Consider the following 22,242-nt stretch of genomic DNA (forward strand, 5'->3'; position numbering starts at 1 on the left):
TTGTTGGACCATAAAGGAGAAGATAGGCCCTAAAAAAAAGTTAGGGAATGAATCGCTCGACTTTTAAACTAAAGTCATCAGCCAAATCATCCACTGAAATAGCCCGAAACTAAAATCAGAATCCTATTTTCGTCAGAATTCAATAGGTCACATTTTTTATTGGAACATTCTATAAAATAAAAAATTATTATATAAAAAATGCTCCCACATAACTCGTTATTTACACCAAAGCTACTGTGAGCATGTGACTCGCACATAATTATCTCTTATTACCTCTGTCTCATTACAAATGTCTATTACTTCTGGGCATGTAAATTAAGAATTTGAGATACATTGGATTGGTGAAAATTATTTAAATATTAGGTGTAGGGAGAGAATATATATTGTCAAAAAAAGAATATGACATTTATAAAGGAATATCCCATTATGAAAAGTAGGATATTTATAATGGGACGGAGGGAGTATTTCACTTAATATCCGTATCCAGATCATCGATCCAAATTCCAAATACAACATACAAACAGCTAATAACACAGTATACATGAATTTGCAGTAACATAGGTGACTTACACATTCCTTATGCACTATTGAAGTTTTCAAGAAAGGCAAAAATGGGTTATGGGAGCTACCTAGTCCCACTGAATCTTTCTGTGGTAAGTCCACTCGGAAGGATTTATGGTGGTTTTCCCATCCGAAGCAACTAGATCGTAGGGAGAGTCCTCTGAGAACTCACTCGGCATCGACTTCCAATGTAAACTAGGCTCCCACTCCGCCTGCTGCAGCACCTTCAGTATCTCTTCCACCACGACCTCGCTTCCCTCTGCGGACAAGTGAACTCCGTCCCTGCAAACGCAGTTGGAGGAAGTAAGCTACTCAAAATGATGCACAAGAGAAGGAGAGAGAGAGAGTGGACGTGCTCACGTGAAGCAAGCATTCATCCAATCTTTCCGTTTCTGGAATGCTGTCCAGAGATCAACTACTTTCACATCCATCTCCTTGCATAACTCGATGCAAGCCTCTGAATACATCCGGCATAGCTCATTCGTTCGAACTAGCTCACTGAAATACGTACTGTTTTGAAAGAATATATATATTATTCCAGATGAGACTTAATGAAGTTTTCCCATCACTATAGTAGTTGTAGTAGTAGTACCTTGTGTTTTCGCGAAGTTTAGCCTCGTTGACAGGCGGAGTACTAAGAAATATTATGCGGGTTTTGTCTGAAAGGTCCTGAGATTCATTTGCAGTGTTAGTATACAAAGTTGCAAAGACAAAAGGAAAGGAAAGGAAAGGAGATAAGCAGCAAGCCGTGATTTGAAAGGATATCAGAGAAAATTCAGACTGTTCCTTCCAAAACACAAGAAGCTCTCAAAGTGAAGCAATCAGATAAATCACGTTATAATGGATTGTATATACAACACAAACATGTCATTACATATCAGAAAGCTTGGACTCTAGTGTTGAGAAGTTACCTTGAGATGGGTCGCGATTTTTCTCATGTTTTCAATATATTCTGGAAGTGGTACGTGAGGACCGAGTCCAGATGAGTGAGGTCCCATGGAGTCATTGCCACCAAAATACACGATTATCAGTGACGGCTGAACAGAAGCATCCTGCTCCCACAGAAACAACACAATGCTAAGATCAAAGAAGAGGGTAAAAGCCATTCGGATATATCTAATATCATGCTCCTCAATGCATACGGTAAGAGTTGGTTTAGTTTGAAGTGCTTGTGGATGAGCCTAATTAAGGTTTTTTTCCTCTCAGATGGGAAGAAACAAGCCTTATACTCTCTATTTGTGCAAGATTTTGACATTTAACATAAAGTTGATTGAATGAGCAGCAGGAATGCTATCTCACCTTTGGGAAAACTTGATCAAGGATTTGGGCAGCACGTCTTGAATTCCAACCATAATATCCCCTTAAGATTATGTCAGCCTGTTTATTGAGAAACAAATCATAACTCAGAGATGATAGTTTTGCTGGTAGAATGATGCCAATGAAGAATTATTTCTTGATTCAAATACCATGAAAATGAAAACTGCTGCCACTATGGAGATGTAAACTAAGAATATAGCCAATAAAGAAGAAATGAAAAACTACCGTTGATCAAAAGGCATTATTATATCATCAGTCTTGTCCAATGGATCGTATAAATCACACAAGAAAGTTTCACAATCAATTTTCTAATAGTTTAACCGAAGTAAGAGAATCATTATGATCATCCATGCATAAATTGCTTATAATGTATCAATAACGTATTCAGATAATATGGTGAAATTTTTGCACCCTTCAGCATTCGAATCCACGTTTAAATGGTTATTAGTGCATTATGAGAAACTTACTCATAGATTTTACACACTTATTCATCCTTCGATCTTAAAAATCTACAGTTGGATGCATCATCTTGATGGATGAATACGGCACTATGTTCGAATCAAGAAGGAATAAAAAATTTCTCTTTTTTCTTCTTCTTTTTCGAGTACAGTTAATTTCACGACGAATAGACAACTCTCGTGAAGAATTTGAGATACAAACGGATTCTCATCTTTTATCAGTAAGAGAACTAATGTCTTGCAAGGTAAATTTGCTTCTGATTTAGGAAAATGGTGAATTCTCCGTCTTCTCTCAGAAAAACAGGCATGCTCTTTATAGATGTTTTACGAAAATAACGTCCATGACTACATTTAATTGAAAAATGTCTTCATATGAATAGAATAGTTTGCTTCACATTCATGAAAAATCTAACTTTAATAATGAATTACTAAACCATATACTAAAACCCTGAACCCTAATTATGAATTACTAAACCATGATTAAAAACATTAATAGTCAAATAATAAATTAAAGCAGAGGGCCGCACCCAAATTTCAGTTATACTCTCTTCGTTCTATTGATAATGACTCACTTTTTTTTTTATGTGTCTCACTGATAATGATGTCACATTTTCACCAATTTCTACTGCTTTTATCCTTTAATTATTATTATTATTTTAATAATTGTGTCGAATAATAATGAGTCATTGTCAATGGAACGAAGGAGTAATTAATTTATTCGGACTATCCTAATGAGTTTGCTAGTAATTGCGAGAGCCAAATGTTCTAAAATACCCTCAAGGCGCCCTTGCTCGAATCAACTCCGCCCTATCACTTGATGGACCTAAGTGTCATTTCAACCCCCACAATTCTGTACCAACAAATTAACAGAAAATCAAGCAGCTCCAACCTCTCTTACGCCAAATTACTACAATAAACCGCACAAATTAACAGATTCGAAACAAGCAAAAGCAAAATTCGAGCTGAAAATTTTGATGGCTTTAGGATTTTCAGTGCGCGCAAAGGCGGTTAAAATGAAGGAGAGGACATACTTTACGGGCGTAGATGTCGGAGAGAATAGCGCCCCAACCGCCATTGCTGTAGCTGAGTTGAACGATCGACGATCCGAACAGCACGAACAATGGCCTCGCCGGTCCCACCATCTCTCCTTCTTCTTCGATCTTCCAGTATATGGAAAATGAAATTGATTGATTTCGCAGCTAATTGTGTGTAGTGAGGCAAATAGGAGGGTGGGTGGGTGGTGGTGGGGGCAGTGGTGAAGGGAAGCAATTGCTAACATGGCAGCAGCGTTGGCTTTAAATGAAGGCAGTGCCGAGCTACTTTCTCTTTTTCCTTTTCTTGACTTTATTTAGTGGAATAGTAATTTATTTATTTTTAGGGGAAATCTTCTGTTTTTGTTTGGTGTTGTGATACACATGATAACAACAACACAGCTCTGTTTTAAATGTCGTTTCATTTTTGTAATTTAATGCTTAGGATTTCTCGTTACGTGTCTCATAATTGTTCAATGAATTAATAATGTTTTGGAATAAATAAATCCTTTCGTTTAAATATAAGGATGCGTTTATTCTAATTGTAAAATTTTTATTAAAAAATCATATACTACATCCGTCCACCAAAAATATGTTTATTTTGTCATTTCAATCTGTTCGCCAAAAATATACATTTGCCTAATCTTTTTTGACAATATACCCCATAAACACTTTTTACTATTACCCTCCAAAAAATGTGAGATTCAAATTTCACTTACAAGACACTTGAGACAATTCTTAAAATTCGTGTCGAAGCTAATTAGGCATATTATGCGAACAAGAGCAAAATATTACTCTTGTTTAAATCTTCCGATGATATTTTTTTTTCGTTGTTTTTAGGCATGTTTTTAATAGTGCCTACTGACTAGTGAGTCGTGACTGATTATTGTCCAAATTGAATATGTATGCATTTACCCCAGTTACTTTGTGTAATTACGAGCAAATAATTAAGGATGTGTTCTCTTTGATGGAAAATTGTGAAATGCATATATATTTTTTTCTTTTTTTTTCATTCTTTTCACATATTTTCTTAGTAAAAAAAATTCGTTTCTGTTCAAAGAAAATAATATTATCATAAGTTATAGATTTAATACTTTCCATAATAATATATTTTTATCATTTTTCAATTTTAATCTCAAAATATATCTCTCTATTTTTCTTGTTCTCTCGTTTTCTTTTCTCTGTCCATTCTCTTTCTTCGTAATAGTTTCATATATTTTTTTCACCAAAAAAAATATGAGACTATAGTGTGATAAAATTTTCTCATTCTTTATTTTTCTTTCTTTTTTAATGATAAACTTAAAATCAAAAGAAAATACCTAAATCTATCAGTGGTCAAATAGTACAACAATGTAGCTTCCATGAAACAATGAAGTCTAAAAGTCAAATTTTAGTGTTTCAACATAGATCCTGACAAATGATTCACCCACCCAAAAATTCAAGCACCCACACCTAAATAATAAATGTCATTTATTACATACTTATGGGGTAGGTTTATAGAGTTATGGCAATAGAAACCAAATCCTAGTAACTAAGCTCATATGTGTTTGTACGTGCAGCTTAATGACATCCCAACGGTAAGGTTAAAATCCTACGACTATCCCCTTCTTAATTTGTTTAAAAAAAAAGAGAAAACTGCATGTAAATACACAAACTTTGCTCAAAATCCATATTTAACGTAAAGTTAAAATTTTACAATTAAATAAGTTGTTTAATTTTGACGACGAATTTATTTTTTTCCAAATTTTAAAATGACGTAGCTCCTACATGTCTCGCCGGCACATGCCTTTTAGTTCGCCGGACAAATAACAAAACGACATTCTAACTTCACGTCATTTTTTCCAATCATCGGAAATGAAATCAACATCAAAATTGAACAACTTACAAAGTTGGTGTATTTAATTATAAAATCCTAACTTCACGTCAAATATGGATTTTGAGCAAAATTTGTTTATTTACATGCAATTTTCCCCCAAAAAAAAGATACAAATATATGATGAGTATTTAAAGGATCGAACAAATAAACTCTGAATTAAACTAGGAAAAATCTCATGAGAGCCTGCACCTCATCACCTATGGCCTTGCGAGTTGCGACAAAAACAAACAAGTACAAAATTTAAAAATCACGATAAGGAGAGATCATGATCAATAAATGTAACTTATTGAAGATGACATGCAATTCATGTATACTAATAAAACTCTAGGAAACGAAAACCTTTGTACCTAATTGATACATATTCTATGATTTTTATTTGGCTGGACTTTAGTATTGCAAGAATAAATGTAGAAATGTAGATTCATAAAATGATTGACAGGGTTTTAAAATGAATTGGGTGCTGCAACGCGAAGAATATAAGTTTCAACCTGTTAAAAAACCATGGTCTCAGATAAACTAATGAATGAGAGAGTGGATTGGTTCTCACAGAGTCAAAGCTTTCTGAACTTTCAATAGCCACACTGCAAATTGCAATCCAAACAACCGAGCCTCTGAGAGAAACGACTCAAACCAAACATGAAGCCGGGATAGGATGGACTTGCTGTGCAACAATTTTGATTCGATAACTGCTTCAGAAGAAACTCTTCCCACAATCAAAAATGTCTCAAGAGACGATCCTTCCATCTGTTAAGCAAACATAGTCGTATTAGTAAGGATTGCAAAAGAAGAGTGTCGCAACCGAACCCCACATTCTTTTCCTTGCACAACGAAATCTTGAAAGATGAAGTGAGAAGGACTGAGGAAACGATGCATATATAGAGATGCTTGAAGCATCTTAAAAGCATATTTAATTGAGCCTATGTCACTTGAAATAGCACAGCTGAAAATTGATATGTAAAGTCATTCTAATTTTTCATGACCAGAAATCGGGGGTTAGGAGGATGCATATGGAACCAAGAAAAAATCTGTAAAGGTGTAGCTCTAATGCTCTTCATAGATGCACCTAAATTCTGAAAACGAATAGTTGACAATTTGGATTATAGTATTTAATTATTCATTAGGCTGCATTAGTACTGATCTTAAAGTCCAGTTTCATATACTGCATCAAATTACAATGTCCATGCAGAGTGTGAAAGAATTAAACGTAGAAGAAACTACATACCAGTGCTCTATTTACTGCTCGTAAGCAATCATTTGTTTTTAGCATTAAAAGTATAACACGGGGGAGTCTCCCAAGGAGCTCAGTAATTTGTGGAAAGTATTCCGAAGCATACATCTGCAAACAAAGAAAAAGTAAAGGAAGGAAGAGTTTATATCTATCAGGAACAGATGGAAATTTTAAGCATCTACTGTCGTACACGGCTAGAGAATATTGTACATAATATCTTTTATAAATCATTAAGCCTATTTTTTAAAGTTTTCAGCTTCAAGAATGGACAAAATTCACTATTATAAATCTAGTTAGGTCAATCAAATATGTTCAAGCTGAAGAGAGGATCCCCGAACATTTTCTTTCGAGAAGCCTGTTATCATTAGGATTTAGGGTTTTGGGTTTTGGAGAAGACACTTGTATATGTTGTCAACCTGGATTTCTGAACGATCACTATCAGTTCCCTTGACAACCAGATGATCCACAGCTGGATCAATGACTTTATTCCAAGGCTTCATAGTAAGAATGCCAGCAAACAGCGCATAAAGATCTTCACCAGCACCTAATTTAGCGCTGTTTTCTTTAATTGCATTTGCATCAGAAAATACCAAACCCTGTAAAGTATGCCAATAATAATATCATCAAATAAGATTTTTCACTCAGAATCTCCAATTTGAAAACAATACTTTTAAAGAACATCACACACCTTCCACAGTGAAGCATAATTTATTCGCATTGTGTCATCAAGATCCTTGTATAAACCATGGTCCAGCAATACCAACTGTGGTTTTTTCTTGCCTAAGCATGAAAGACAAGAAAACATTCAGTGAAGCATTCCAAATGAATATTGCATGTGATCAAATGCAACAACAAATAAGACCGTACCAGGATTTCTTAATACAAGCAAACAGTTCAATAAACCAACAGCAATATTCAAAAGAAGGATGCACAGTTAAATGCAAATGACAACCCTGAAAGATCTGAAAAAGGTCTCACCAAAAATTCTCCTACTTCCAGAAGGCAAAGGACGAACTAGCACGTTGGCAGCATGTGGGTCACAGTGCACAAATCCATGTTTAAACATCATTTCAGCAAAAGCTTGACTAAGCTGCATATGGTAAACAAACATATTACCCAAATGTAGTAAGAATACATAACATTAAGATGATGATGTTAAAGACCTTTCAATCATTTTAGATTAATAACTGACTATTGACAGTTGTGTTATCAATCAACTCATAGTGGGTAATCAAGTTCAATAGCAATACTGCAATGGCTACAAAAAAATCATTTGTTGAAGGAGCTTGCTAAATGAAAAGATAATTTTCCAACCAAAATGCTTGATAAATCTGATACTTTTGGGTATCATAATACTGAATTTATTAGAGGAAGTACATAAACTTACCAATTTTGAAACATCACTTGGCTGAATACTTAGCTTCTGAATGGCCCTACAATCATTTACTTGAACGCCGTCGATATATTCCATCACCAACAACTTGGAGGTACTCAAGTTCCAATATACTTTTGGAGCATAAACATATTCTGCAATATGCGGAGAGAACCTCCGAAAGTTATCCATGCATTTTATGCTGTTTTTCGCCTCAATCAAGAAATCTAACTCCTGAGAAGTTCATTGCAACTCATTAAAATTTGTCTTAGAAGTTAGAACTGGCAACTATGATAAGAAAGGGAACCTTTGCCTGAATATGTTAAGAGATATTACTATAAACAATGGGAACCATGAATGCAATGGTTGCTTATCCACAATCCTTCAGGCAATCAGATACATTATCAACATGAAATACTACATGATCAGTGAAATGACCATGCACAGAACTGATAAAACATGTTTAAGGAAACTGTAGGTTTTTTTTTAAGAATTTTGCATGTTAAAGCCATGTTACATTTGTTGGAAATGTAATGCGATTATGAGCAACAATCAGAGAAACAGGGTAACACGTGATAATGACAACGAGGAAGCGAGTGAAGACTAACCTTAATTTAGAGAAACATATAGCTTACTAAAAGTGGCCTGAAAGAGGGACATATTGATACAATGTGGGAAACTAGGGACTAAGCCAGGAGTTTTAACTGAGCAGGCAAGATCAGAGTTTTCCCCAAGGAAATATTGCCATAAATATATCAACCAAATGAAAAGGTTGAACAAAATGAGGACTTAGAAATCCAATGACCACCTAACTAGCATGTGTCCATCACTTATGGAACCTACCCTTTTCATCTTACAGAAAAGGACAGCACAAAAAAAGTAGACAGTTCAGCAACAAACCTTAGGTAAACTTTCCCGCATTTCATCAACCAACCACCTGTACAAGATTGAGTTTATTGAGTTTATAAGGAAAAGGAAAACAAATATAACACCTACACAGCAGATAACAAAATATCAAGTATTTGCAACAACGCATCAGTTATCATCACTATCATTTACTAGGATGTAAAAACCATTAGTACTCCAAATGAAAATAGCCTAAGCAGAGTTTCCTTATGAAGCCCACTTAAACCTGTAATCAAAAGAAGGAAAGACGCGATGTAAAACGTTCACAAGTAACTCCACAGTTGCATAATCAGCTTGTGCAGTGTCTGTCATGTGAATATGTTGAACCTGAAGTGGAATTAATAAAAAATAAAAATTTGAATAAAACATTCGAATCATTTAACATCAATACTGCAGAAGATGAAGGTTCGAGTTTTTTACACCTTCACAGCAACCTGTTGTCCATCATGAGTTCGGGCAATATGAACTTGTGCTAAAGAAGCACTCGCAATGGGAACAGGATCAAATTCATCAAAAATCTGCAGGAACAAACATTGTGTGTGAATGATAAGAGGACTTGGTACGTAATAAGAAACCAAAAAAAGTTTTGGTTCATCTGGAAGAGCCATTCAAATGCAAATGTTATTTGAGCTGAATGAGGGTACTTACTTCATCGGGCGCCCCACCAAGCTCTTTCTTGAAAACTTGAAGCACCTGCTCATATGATGAAACGGGGCATTTATTCAACATTGACTGCCTCATTACCTGTACATATTCATCAGGCACCAAGTATTCCTGAAACAGGGAAATTTTATGAAGTCCAGCATTAAGAATAACACTCTGCAAAAACCTTAGAATAAATCACAGCATACCAGCTGACTAATATGCTGACCTAGCTTGATGTATATCCCACCATTTCTAAAGCAAAGTTCTTGAAGCTTATGTGCACTTCTCGAATGAACTTCGCGTTTAACTCTTTCCCTTTCTTTGCTGCCATCAGGCAACCCCAAGAGTGAGTATTCGTAATCTACATAGAAATTGTACACCATAAGATCTCAATTCTAATGTTGCATAAGTTAGAAAATTCCTATCAGCAACAGAAACAGTCTTTCAGATGCAAGTAGAAATAGGGTTGTCAATGGTTGTTGTTATGCTAAACACTATCCACAGGCTCAAGTTAGCTCAAAGCTAAAGCATGTGTTCTGCCATGCTCTCTTTCAAGTCAATCTGGCAGTTATTATATGGGTATCTTAACCTCATCACACATGAAAATATACATCAGATAGTAACAACTGAGACCAATTTAAGGGGAGGAAGGTTAATGCTGTTGAATGAGTGAATTAGCTTTTGTATTTAGTTTCAGAGTCAGCATAATTGAAAAACACTACAAAGGCACATAAAGAAACCAAAAGTTACTGATATATATTTAAGTTATTGCGATTATCTTATGCAAGAATCTTGAGTCATGCCAAGTAATTTAGTCAAATTAAAATAAGGAGAATCCACCCACCACATAATATGCTTGAGATATTGGAAAATCAGGAATGAAAGAGGTCTTTTGTGCACATACAATACACAAAATAGTTCAATCAGAGCTCTAAATTGCTCTCTTGATTCTCTAATGGATTTTGCTAAACTACCAATAAAAATGCATATAGTATGAAAATGATGAGTGTTTGGGAAATAAATAAAAGGATCAACAAAGTTTCGAGTGATCCCATAGTGTTCTAATCATTTTACAGAATTGTTCGAATCTAGTCAAATATTTAGTTAGGTAAAAATGGCGATAGTGTCCTACCAATTTTTGTGATACAACTTCTTACAAATATCCTAGTTATATGAGACAAAGGCATTTTTCATTCATTTTGGTGAAAGCCGCTCTCTGGCAAGCACAACGCAGAGCCATTGTCTTAAGATATACTACATATTTGTTTATTAGCAACGGCAACTAAAAATCACAATCAAATTCTCCAACTAATCAGATGTGAGAAAAGGTGAAAACTATCAAATAAGCAGCTCGATTCAGCTGCTATCGCAATAAATATACCAGAAATGATTTCGGTTCGGATGAAGGAAAAACCTAATATAGCAAAAGGAAAGCAGGTGAAGAAAATTTATAGAGTTAGAGAAGCCAATCGTACCATACACGATGGTGGCGGCGGTGGCAGCGTCGCGGAGAAGGCGGAGGGGAACGGTGGTGGCGAGTTTGAGAGCTGAAGCCGGATCATCGGAGTTGGCAATGGAGACGGCGCCAGCGCCGGCGCCGGCCGCTGCAGTAGCCACCAAAAGTAATTTAGTTTTGGCGCGCAAAAAAGCTCTAACCGCCATTTCCTCTCTTCTGTGCGATTTTCCTTCTTCCTCGCTAATGCCGACAAGAAATAGCGTTGCTTGGCTTCGACGTTTAATTCTCTATAGGCTATAGCTCGGCAATTTCGATGCTTTAATTAATTAAATAATAATTTGCCCTATGTTTTAAGTTTTTATTTGAATTTAAACTCCAAATTAAGAATTTATTGTTCTTGGTAAGTGGGACATGTAGAAGTTTTCGCAAATAGTGGTTAAAAATCAATGCACGTAACTAATTTAGCAGGCTGTATTTTCAATTACATTTATAAGAAATACTACTATAGAGCATCCGCATTAGGGGGTTCCTTGATAGTCTACTTGATAGCCTACTTGATAGTGGTTGTGTTATTGAGTAGGTAGTGCTGCATTGGGGTTCCTTGATAGCCTACTTGATTTTTTTAGTTTTTAAAGATGAGAGAGAAATTTTTAAAGAGCAGAAGAGAATTAAAAAAAAAAAAAATCACTCGAGCATACTCGAAAACTCTAGTAGCTCCTCCCTGCAACGCCTACTCGAGTGCAATACTCGAGTTCGAGTAAGGCATCGAGGATGCCGTTGCCAATGCTCATATATCGTATTAAATTTATGATAAATATCAACAACTTTTTCTACACAGTTTATTGATTAATGTTTATCTATTAAAGTTTATTGATCCCTAATTAAAGTTTATTGATTAATGATTAAAAATTATTAATCACAATCCAAAATTAATTAAAGTGAGTGCATAGAATGCGCTTAGGGTGGGATGAAAACGTCATTAATAATCACAATTCCTTGTTTACTAAGATTGATTGAAATTTTGGAATAGTTCAAGATTCTTAATAATTTTTATCAGTTGAATTTATTTTGCTTCATTCGTGTTCTATTAAAAGGGTGGGATGAAAACACCATAATAATAATGATAAAAATACCCAATCACACGTTTTATTTTATTAATCATAAAAAATAAATACTCTCTTAATTTATTGAGTTTTATATTAAGTTGGGTTAATTTTGCATGATGTACTTCCAAGGCCCAAGACTGTAGAATCAAAAAAGCCCATGAAGAATATGAATGTGTGACCAAAAATGGTCCTAGAAAAAGGAAATAATTGGACTAATTATGCAAATGCCACTTATCAATTATGGCAAGTCTATATCATGCATGTGATTTCGAGCTATTTTAGTCAATTTAGAAAGATTTTACATATTATTATAGAAGTAAGCTATAATAGAAGTCTATATTTTAAATGGAGAAATTTATAGTGTATATGGTCATCCTTGATAATAGCATATATGTTTTCTATTCATTCATGTAATCATAATCAACCGTGCACTTAAAAAGCAAATTTTAACATTACTATATTTTCTCTTTTTTCTCTCTTCCTCCGCATTCGTTTCGCCAAACTTGAACAATTTTCTTTACACGAATTTTAAGGAATTAGTATTTTATGTGTGTGGTAGATGCAACGAGGGCGGCGCAGTCGCGCAGCTGCGCTACTTGCTGCTTGGCGCTTGGACGGAGGTCCGAGGCGGCGAGGGGAGGCGTGGCCACGGACGACCGGAGGAGGAGGCTACGGCGGAGACCAACGGACGACAGAGAGAGGGCGGAGGCGCGAGAGACTGCGAAAGGTGGTGGTCGGCGAGCGGCGGGAATGAGAGAGAGAGAAACCAATTTCTAGTTCAATTCTAATTAGCATCTACCTCGACTTAGGAAGGAGAATTATATTACAATGATAATTCTATTATCGCAGTGCACATTAATTATATTTCCAAAATATATACACACCATGTGTATATATATATATGACCTTCTTGCACACTACAACAAAAAGAAACAATCCTAGCCTCTCATTCCTTCTTCTTACTCGAGTTTTCACCTCGAAAACTCATAATAATGGATCCCATCAAATCCTCGTTGAATTTGCCGTTCGGGTACAAGTTCGATCCGACAAGCGTGGAGTTATTACAACATTATCTGATTCCGAAATTGAGAGGCGAAAAGCTCCCGTCCGATTACGTTATGGATCTCGACCATCTCTACACCTACGAGCCCTGTCAACTCCCCTTCAGTAAGTTCGTGTTCTGTGCCATGCACGATAATAGTTATTTAACTAAATTAGATACTCCGTTATGGATGTCGACTATCTCTACACCTACGTCTCGCCATCAGTAAGTTCTAATCAACGAGCGGATGTTCCATGTTTTGTGTCATGCACGATAATAGTTATTTAACTTAATGAGATACTACGTTATGGATCTCGACCATCTCTACCCTACGAGCCTCGCCAACTCGCCTTCAGTAAGTTTTGGCATGTGTTTCATGTTCATGTTTTGTGCAGGTGTTTTCAATAAGTTTCATTCGACAGGCAAGTGTTTCATGTTTTTTTTTGCAGGCGTAGGCAGGTGTTTCATGTTTTTTTTTTTGCAGGTGTTTCATGTTTTGTGCAGATTGTGCCATGCACGATAATAGTTATTTAACTAAATTAGAGTTCAAGTCTAAAAAAAACTAAATTAGAGTTCAACTTGCAGGTGTTTCATGTTTGGTGTTATGCACGATAATAGTTGTTTAATTAATTTATATTTCATCGATAATTGTTATTTAACTTAAATTAGAATTGCCAGGAGTTTCATGTTGTGTCATGCACGATAATAGTTATTTAACTAAATTAAATTTCATCCGGCGGGTGTTTCATGTTTTGAGTCGTGAGCCATAATAGTTATTTATTTAAATTAGATTTCATGTTTTGTGCATGCACGACAGCAGTTATTTAACTAAATTAGATTCTATTCAATTGGTTGAGTTTTCATGTTAATAAAAAATATAAGTAATTTATGGTTTTTAATGTTTTTTTTGTGTCATACATGATAATAATTAATTAACTAAATTAGTAAAAATATATAAGTAATTTGCATTTTTTTTTAAATTTATATAGAATATATCAAACTAATATTAAGTTCCATTTATAAGTATAAATAATTCATATTTTTTTGACGATGAATGTCTTATTATATTATACAATTATAGTAAAATTAATAGTACTATTTTCATAATATAAAAGAATATAAAATCGGTTTTTAATTTATATATAATGTATCTCACTAATACTATAAGACTTCAAATAAATGTGACTTTTTATAGTTGTATCGATGATTATTATTAGCTAGTTAAAATGTTCATCAAAATATTCATATATTTTTTATTTCAGTTTTCTACTAAACAATAAATATTTTTCTAGAACTTTTTCTTATGCATGTTAGCAAGAAACATTCCTATAACTTTTACTTCAAAATACTTCATTGGTCCCAAAATACTCCAAATAACTCAGCTAATTTTTGTTTTCCACAGATCAATTCAAGCATGCAAAAAACGATGAGGCATTCTTCTTCACAACGGATATAAGGAAAAGTTCCGAGGAAGAGAGTCAAATTCGGACAACATCCAACGGCTATTGGAAAGTGTACAAAGACCACGTGGCCGTCGATATAGCCGGAGAAGTCATCGGATTTAAGACCAAACTTTTCTTTTATGGTGTCAATAGAAATAGAACTTATTGGAAAATGATCGAGTACAGGTGTCATCCTACTCGGATACCTATAGACATTGTAAGTACCCCATTCTTCTTCAATATTTGACTAGGATATTCTAGGGGACGTTTGATTTCGAGACTCTTTCTATTTAAGGCGTCCCACTATAAATAGAAAATACTCCCTTCGTCCCACTGTATCTGAGACTCTTTCTATTTAAGGTATCCCACTGTAAGTGAGACTCTTAATTTCCTTTTTTGGTAAAGATTTTAGCCTTTAAACACATTTTCACTTTTTCACCTACAAATAAAATACACTTTTCTTAATTTCTGTGTTCAAAGAAAAGGTCTCACATACAGTGGGGCGGAGGGAGTAGTACAAGTGTCATCCTACTCAAATATCTACTGACGTTGTAAGTACCAATCATCGCTCGTTCTTTCTTCAAGATTTGACTTGGATAATTCTAGGGACGTTTGATTTTGAGGATTAGCTAGCCTAGATTTTCAATAGTATATATGCTAATTTATTTTAGGATATCTCAATATTATTCAAATAATTTTATTATTAATTGGAATAAAAAAATACTTAAACGGTATATTTTATTAATAATTAATGAAAAGGAAATTCATTATACTCAATAATGTATCCTATCAATCGTATGATAGAATGATAGGTAAAATTAATCCAAATTAATCTACTATTTAGAGTTGAGCTTGTTAAATTGTGCCACTTTTTTCAGGTAGAGAGGTATATAATTTGCAAAATCAAGCTGAAGAAGGTGGAGGAAGAGGAAGGTTGAGCACTTGAGCTGATGGCATACTAAGACGAAAACTATATAGCACTAACGTTTTTATATTTTATTTTTTTATTTTTTTATACATAACATGATATATAGTAGAGTTTAATCACAATTTTGTCAGATGTTAGCTGCTTAAATTTTTGCATGGACTCTTCTTTCTTGTAACTTTGATGTTAGAAGATTGTTGTAATATATCATGATGGCCACATTAAATCGTCATTTATGTGAAGGAGTTTATATTTAACTAAAAATGGATATTATTGTTGTAACATATGATGATGGCCAAATTAAGTCATCATTTATGTGAAGGAGTTTATATTTAACAAGAATGGATATTATTACCTATTGCAACTAATTTTTACATTTTTTTTTATTAAAACTGGGTAAAATATTTCCACCATGTATTATTCATATTCTCGAAAAAAATATACTATAATTATGGGATTTTAGGCAAATGAGAGTGGATAAGTAACTTCCAAAAGTCTTAGATATATAATTTTAAGCATTTGACCGACCAGACCTACAAGAGCTTGTAGCTATATTAATGGATAATTAATTAACCTCCATAAAATCAGGCTGCATGTATAGAGCTTGCATGGAATACATGATTAGGGTGTATAATATACATATAATACCATAGTATCTTATTTAGTAAGGAGTAATACGAAATATATACGGATCGATCTTTATAAATTAAAGCTCAAAAATATTATACTGATTTGATGGATTCTGTATACTAACTATAGAGAAGGTATACACGATACAAATCATAATTATAATTAATATTAACTTTATATAATTTTAATATATCATGACAAATAATATTTTACAAATATTTTAATGTATTTTACCAAACATGATATTAATATGACATATAGTAAAAGACATTTCAATTAAATACTCACTTCGTCCTGTAAAAATGGTCCTAATTTTTCTTTTTGAGGTGTCCACAAAAAATAGTCCTAATCCATTTATGGACACTACCCTGTAATAGATTTTTTTTATCAGAAAAGAAATTTCATAAAACATGAAAGGCATCAGAGATGCCCAAGATTAAATACAAAGAATGCTCGAAAGATTGCTAGAGCACCAGGAAGAAAAGGAATCGTTCCAATCAAGCAACTCAAAGATAGAGATCCAACTCCACATTATAGTCTTTATTTCAAGACTTAAACCATTAATATCTCAAGCCTTTCCTTCGAATCGACCTTCATTCCTTCGTCTCCACAATACCCAGATCGTACAGCTCCAAAGGGCCTTCAGAAAGCGTCTTCTTTTCTTACCTTTTCCCATATGTATTTAATAGATTACCCTCCATATATTAACTTATTTACTTATTATATCATATGGTGGCCTTCTTTCTCCACTCACAATACAATTAATTATCATTATTAACTCAACCTTTATGGTGGGACCCTTACTCACTCATAATAAACTTAATCGTTTTTATTAAAACTCGTGTCACTCCCTCCTAGGACTTTTTTTACAGGGACGGATGGATTATATCATAACTTATCTCATGTCGTGTATCAGAAGAGCCTTAATCGTGCCACATGATATAGTTTCGGGTCGCTCAACCACACCCGCTTCTTTAACAATAATCTTCATTTATCTTTATCAATATTTATTTAGGGGAAAAAGAATACTACTATTACAGTATTACTTAACAAACAATAATTTATTACTATCATTTAATTTTATCAACAAATTATTTCTTCTTCTTACATGAAAAAAATCAGTACTCTCTTAGTTAGTTGACGAGCAATTGATCTTTTACATACTGCATAACGACATTACTACTGTAATGAAATATTAATTTATAGTAATATACTAATACGAATATACGATTAAATAAATTAAATACCGATATTAACTATTCTGTTTAAACTCAATGATCCTGTAATATAAAACCTGTTCAAATAAATGTTATTTAATCTCAACTTATATATGTTTTGTAATAACTTGAAACTATGTACATCAGTGGCGATGAATTGGTCATATTATAGAATTAAAAGCCCTTCGTACTAAAATTAATGGAAATAAAAAATACAATTATTGAGTCATCGTAGGATGACAAATGGAGAAGACCGCCTTTCACAAACAAGCTAATTAAATGAAATGACAATAAAGAGAAATATATTTCTTTTCATCTAGATGAAAAGTTCCATTAACATCTTTCATATACGGTGAGATCTTAAATTGATTTGTAGTATACTGTTCTCGTATATTGACACATATATATAAATCCAATAACGTAGTCAATCGACCGCAAATCAAAATGATCAAAGAGCTGAAAATGATTTATCTTTTACTCCCTCCGTCCCTGAAATGGCTCCCTCTTTGGGGACGGCACGGGTTTTAATAAAAAGTTGTAAAGTGTATTGATAGTGGAGAAAAAGTTATATAATTATTATTGGAAGTTGTGAAAAGTGTTATAATTACTATTGGGAGTGGTGAAAAGTGAAAAGTAAGAATAAATAAAGTATTATTAGTGGTGGGGTAGGTTTCCAAAAATGGAAAGAAAGAAAGAGAAAGTTATTTGGGGGACGTCCCAAAATGGAAAAAGAGAAAGTTATTTTAGGGACGAAGGGAGTATATTTTAAGGTGTTTTTATTTTAGTTCACCCGTAAGTATATAATAAATTAAGAAAGTGGAATAGAACCCTCAAAATGTTAAACATGTATCGCTTGCCAATATGAATAATTAGGTATTGCAGTTAATTAAGTCCACAAAATGGTTTATAAAATTATAGTGAGAGAGAGAGAGAGAGAGAGTAAAGCCTCCTCTATTTGACCTTCTCCTTCCTCATGTAAGGCACCAAATTCTCAGTCGTTTAATTTTCTCCATACCTCTTTCACCTCTTTTCTTTTAATTTATTCCCACCTAGAGAGAGAGAGAGAGAGAATGATGGGAGTGTTGAAAGAAGAGAAAATGGTGAAGAAGGTGGTGGTAGTGATCCCTAGATGGATGAAAACCCTCATATTCTTAATCAACATGCTCATATCTCTACTCCTATTCTCCGCCGCCCCCATCCTCCTCCTCCTCGCCGACGCCCTCCTCCCCTCCGCCTGCTTCTCCGCCGCCCTCCCGCCGTCGTCCCTCTCCTTCTCCTCCCACCTCACCAACTACGACTTCCGCCGCTCCCTCGTCGACATCCCCCTCCTATCCCTCACTCGCTCCGCCATCATATTCTGTACGTATATATGTATATATACACCAATATTTCTGTACGTATAATTCCTATATATAGTATTTTATTTTATTTGTTAATTTGTTACTTTGAATATATATGTTGTAGGTGTGTATGGTTTGTGCGACGGGCCGACGCTGTCGAGGGGCCCGTACTTGGCGATCGCCACCGTGTGCTCGGCGGCGTCGCTGGCGTTCGTGTCGCTTAAGGCTCCCTACGTATTCATCGGCGGCGAGGATCGCGGTGGCGGAGGCTCATTCGCGACAGCAATGGTGGTGGCGCTGTTCGTTTCCTCGGCGGGATTGGCGATCGGCCACGTGGCGGTGGCGTACAGGATTTGCTGTAGGGAGAGAAGAAAGCTGCTCGTTTACAAAATTGATATCGAAGCCGTAAGTCAATCCATCTAAAAAATATACGCATTTTCGATTGATGCTTAAGGTCGAAGATTTTGAGTTCGAGTTCATTTAAATTTAATTATACATAAATTAACAATATTATTTTTGAAATATATATATAAACTTTCAATTATTTGATCTTTGATAAGATTATCAATTTTCACTGAAATAATGTTAGTCATGACTCATGACTAGTCGAAGTGGTAATTAATTAATGTCATCTTTATTAATTGAAGTTATATAAACTTAGTATATAGCCATGTAGATATTTCAGTTGTTAGCGTTAATTTAGGGACAATTGATAATTTTATGAAAAAATAGAAATAATCATAAATTTACTTACGTATTTTAATTTAATTTATGATGTGCAAAACGAAAATTAAGTGAACAAATTTGTGTGCACGGCACAATTAGGAATTAATTACCTTTTGGTAATTATATAAAAAAATGAATCTTATAAACTGTGAGATATTTTTATTGTCATTTTTGGGTTTGCTTATTTGAGTGGGGGTGATTGAGGTGCATGCATTTTTATTATTATTAGTATTTTTTTTAGATAATTTGAGTTTTAAATGATGGTGATTCATGTAAATTGGGTATTGGTGGGGCCTGTTACAACGCAGTGTGAAAGATGACAAAGATTTATGTGGTCGACACAAAAATTCTGATTTTTTAAAAAAGATGTTGCTACCTTTTATTTTGATATTTTCAACACACACTTGGAGTATTTGATAGTAATATTTTTAAATTTATATATTTGCAACAATTATTACTTTATTAATTAGTATTATGATTCCTAATCTATATAATATATAGAAGAGGAGTTTTCACCCTCTATTTTTTTCCTTCATTTTCTCTCTCTCTCTCTCTCCTATCACTTTTTTACACTCTTTTTATGTCATTTTTTATATAATTTTAATTCTTTTTTAAATATCGTCAAATTTAATTTATGAAGAAATATTCAATATTCATCTTAAGTTTAAGTTCGTAACAAGATGTTTAATATGGTATCAAAATCATAAAAAATGAATTTAAAACGAATATGCTATTAAAAATCTAAAATATTTTATTTTCTTTACCTTTGTTAAAATTTTACAACTTTTATTTATGCATGTTTATAAAAATATCTATTTATTATTATGTGTAATAATCTATAATAATAATGTGTATATTAATTTTCATTATCAAATAATATAAAATTATTTAATAACTGTAATTATCATTACACTTTATACATGTTTTTAAATTCAAAATTCTATTGAGTAATTGATATTTTATGTTTAAATCATATTTTACATTTATTTATATTTTGATTTTGTTTAATATTTACATTTGTTTATTTAAAATATCATGTAATTTTGATTTCGCGTGTATCGCACGGATGGTCGTACTAGTATTGTTTAAATAGAAGATTCCAGAGTTATCTGATTATTGAGATTCTTGCCATTGGTTGAGCTCACGTCACGAAAAGTGAGATTTATATATCCTTCTCATAAGCTAGGGGGAAAAAACTAATTATTTCCCTAGCTACTTTGAAAAATTTCAATCTAATAATGCTATGGACTAGTAACTTTTAAAAGTAAAGATGTAATAAGTTGAAATTTTTTCATCAAATATTAACCACTAAATCTTTTTCATACTATTTATTATATCGATATTATTATATAATTATGTATAAAATTAATTAAGATTTATTTTGTATTGTAACATATACTAATGTATATTGGTGCGATGAACTATATGAATAGAGTAATATATTAATATTCTATATCACGATCACAACTAAAAATTAATAATTCATTATTATAAATTAGAATTTGATTAAATCCACATTGAGGTTCATTAGGATATATAGGCCTTTGGCCTATTGGACATGCTCCTTATAGATTTAATTACTATATATAAATATTGCATTTCTCATATATCTGGAAGAAAAAAAATTAGTTGTTTTATAATATTTTGATTTAAATCCCAACCATCAAGACTTAGAATTTTCAATTTGAAAAAAAGAAAAAAAAGACTCAGAATTTTCGTGCAATTATAGTTATAAATTTACTGATAAATTCCAAATTGCACCTAACTGCTTCAGAAGCATTTATCATTGCTGAATTTTCATTAATCATATTCAGTGAACCACTGTTGATCGTAATAAATTAAAATTTTCTTTTTTTAATAAAAGACCGAAAACATCATTTTTTTTAATTTGAATTTACTTCATATACTATATTATCTAATTAATTTAATTACCTGTTGTCACATGTGTGCAGGTATCCGCATGCAATATTATAATTCCTAGACATCATCAAAAGATACTTCAATTTTAACAGGACTCCAATTTTCACCAGCCCAAGTAATTAGGTTTCAGGTAAAATTTACCTGTACTACTACTAAACAATTTTTTATTTTAATTTGTGCATATATATTAATCAATAGTTAATTAGTATTTCCATTTGTAATCTTTCCAACCAACACACTTAATTAATCACATGTACATACAAAACTCAAATTAAGCAAAATCATACACCCTTCCTCATTTTAGATTCTGTGCTATCTTCTATTATCTATATATGTAAAAAATGCCCTAATTGTTGCCCCCAAAAAAAAATCATATATTTAGCACTTTTTTTAGGGGAATATTTAGCACAAATTAAATTAATTGATGATAACAACTAATTATATGTATATACTTTTTTTATTTGACAGGTTTGTCCGAAGGGGTGGACTGTGAAGGCATACACGGTCAAGAAATTATAGAATTTAGACATAGATTAGACGTATATATACGATGTTTTTCTATAATACGTAGTATATACACAAAATTATAAGTGTATAGTGATTTTGCAGTATGTCCCAACGAACAATCAAATATTGAGACATGCATCGGCTTAATTATAGAGGTTGTCAACTGTAACATGTAATTAAAATTTAAATAGATGTGGAATTATGTCAACTTCAAGAATTGTTCAGTATGGTTAATTATAATTTTTAATGATAGCAATTATAGCGATGACATGGTGATGGACAACAAGTATTAAGTTTTTTTTTTTAATCTAAATATAAGAATTAGATATAAAAACATTTAAAATGGATCGGAGAAGGTGTATTTTTTGGTTCCCCCTTCAAGATTTTTTTAGCACAATTAAATTCGAAGTAACATTAATTACAAATTTGTAATCACAAACACTCATGTGCAATCAGTTGCACCGTGCAACTGGTTTACAGAATGACATTTGAACATTTTTGAATGATACTACAACATATAATGCCATAAAATAATGT

General features: G+C 33.1%; 4 protein-coding genes across 5 annotated transcripts; 2 read left to right on the forward strand and 2 right to left on the reverse strand.

Moving 5' to 3' along the window:
- Positions 1 to 491: 491 nt before the first annotated feature.
- Positions 492 to 3,767, reverse strand: LOC131005813 (GDSL esterase/lipase WDL1-like). The gene is made up of 6 exons (XM_057932904.1): positions 3,368 to 3,767; positions 1,861 to 1,938; positions 1,473 to 1,613; positions 1,154 to 1,230; positions 922 to 1,071; positions 492 to 843 (listed from the first exon to the last, which is right to left on the reverse strand). The coding sequence occupies exons 1-6, from the start codon at positions 3,476 to 3,478 to the stop codon at positions 630 to 632; spliced, it is 771 nt and encodes a 256-aa protein (XP_057788887.1). The 5' UTR covers positions 3,479 to 3,767; the 3' UTR covers positions 492 to 629.
- A 1,742-nt stretch (positions 3,768 to 5,509) lies between these two features.
- On the reverse strand, positions 5,510 to 11,295 carry LOC131005814 (putative ABC1 protein At2g40090). The gene is made up of 12 exons (XM_057932905.1): positions 10,870 to 11,295; positions 9,601 to 9,755; positions 9,398 to 9,523; positions 9,172 to 9,267; positions 8,976 to 9,076; positions 8,744 to 8,780; positions 7,859 to 8,077; positions 7,450 to 7,561; positions 7,160 to 7,251; positions 6,888 to 7,067; positions 6,466 to 6,579; positions 5,510 to 5,987 (listed from the first exon to the last, which is right to left on the reverse strand). The coding sequence occupies exons 1-12, from the start codon at positions 11,054 to 11,056 to the stop codon at positions 5,787 to 5,789; spliced, it is 1,620 nt and encodes a 539-aa protein (XP_057788888.1). The 5' UTR covers positions 11,057 to 11,295; the 3' UTR covers positions 5,510 to 5,786.
- A 1,602-nt stretch (positions 11,296 to 12,897) lies between these two features.
- Positions 12,898 to 15,445, forward strand: LOC131005815 (NAC domain-containing protein 2-like). Its single transcript, XM_057932907.1, has 3 exons — positions 12,898 to 13,123; positions 14,401 to 14,657; positions 15,319 to 15,445. Exons 1-3 carry the CDS (start codon positions 12,949 to 12,951, stop codon positions 15,376 to 15,378), a joined length of 492 nt encoding a protein of 163 aa, XP_057788890.1. The 5' UTR covers positions 12,898 to 12,948; the 3' UTR covers positions 15,379 to 15,445.
- Positions 15,446 to 18,088: 2,643 nt separating this feature from the next.
- LOC131005816 (uncharacterized) lies at positions 18,089 to 21,922 on the forward strand. Of its 2 annotated transcripts, XM_057932908.1 has the most exons (4): positions 18,114 to 18,571; positions 18,677 to 18,957; positions 21,231 to 21,328; positions 21,667 to 21,922. In XM_057932908.1, exons 1-3 carry the CDS (start codon positions 18,283 to 18,285, stop codon positions 21,285 to 21,287), a joined length of 627 nt encoding a protein of 208 aa, XP_057788891.1. In that variant the 5' UTR covers positions 18,114 to 18,282; the 3' UTR covers positions 21,288 to 21,328; positions 21,667 to 21,922. The 2 variants fall into 2 exon arrangements, with proteins under 2 accessions (XP_057788892.1, XP_057788891.1); XM_057932909.1 differs by lacking the exon at positions 21,231 to 21,328 and having other exon boundaries at positions 18,089 to 18,571.
- Positions 21,923 to 22,242: the final 320 nt, after the last annotated feature.

The sequence above is a fragment of the Salvia miltiorrhiza genome, chromosome 1, assembly GCF_028751815.1.
Source record: "Salvia miltiorrhiza cultivar Shanhuang (shh) chromosome 1, IMPLAD_Smil_shh, whole genome shotgun sequence".
NCBI lineage: Eukaryota > Viridiplantae > Streptophyta > Magnoliopsida > Lamiales > Lamiaceae > Salvia > Salvia miltiorrhiza.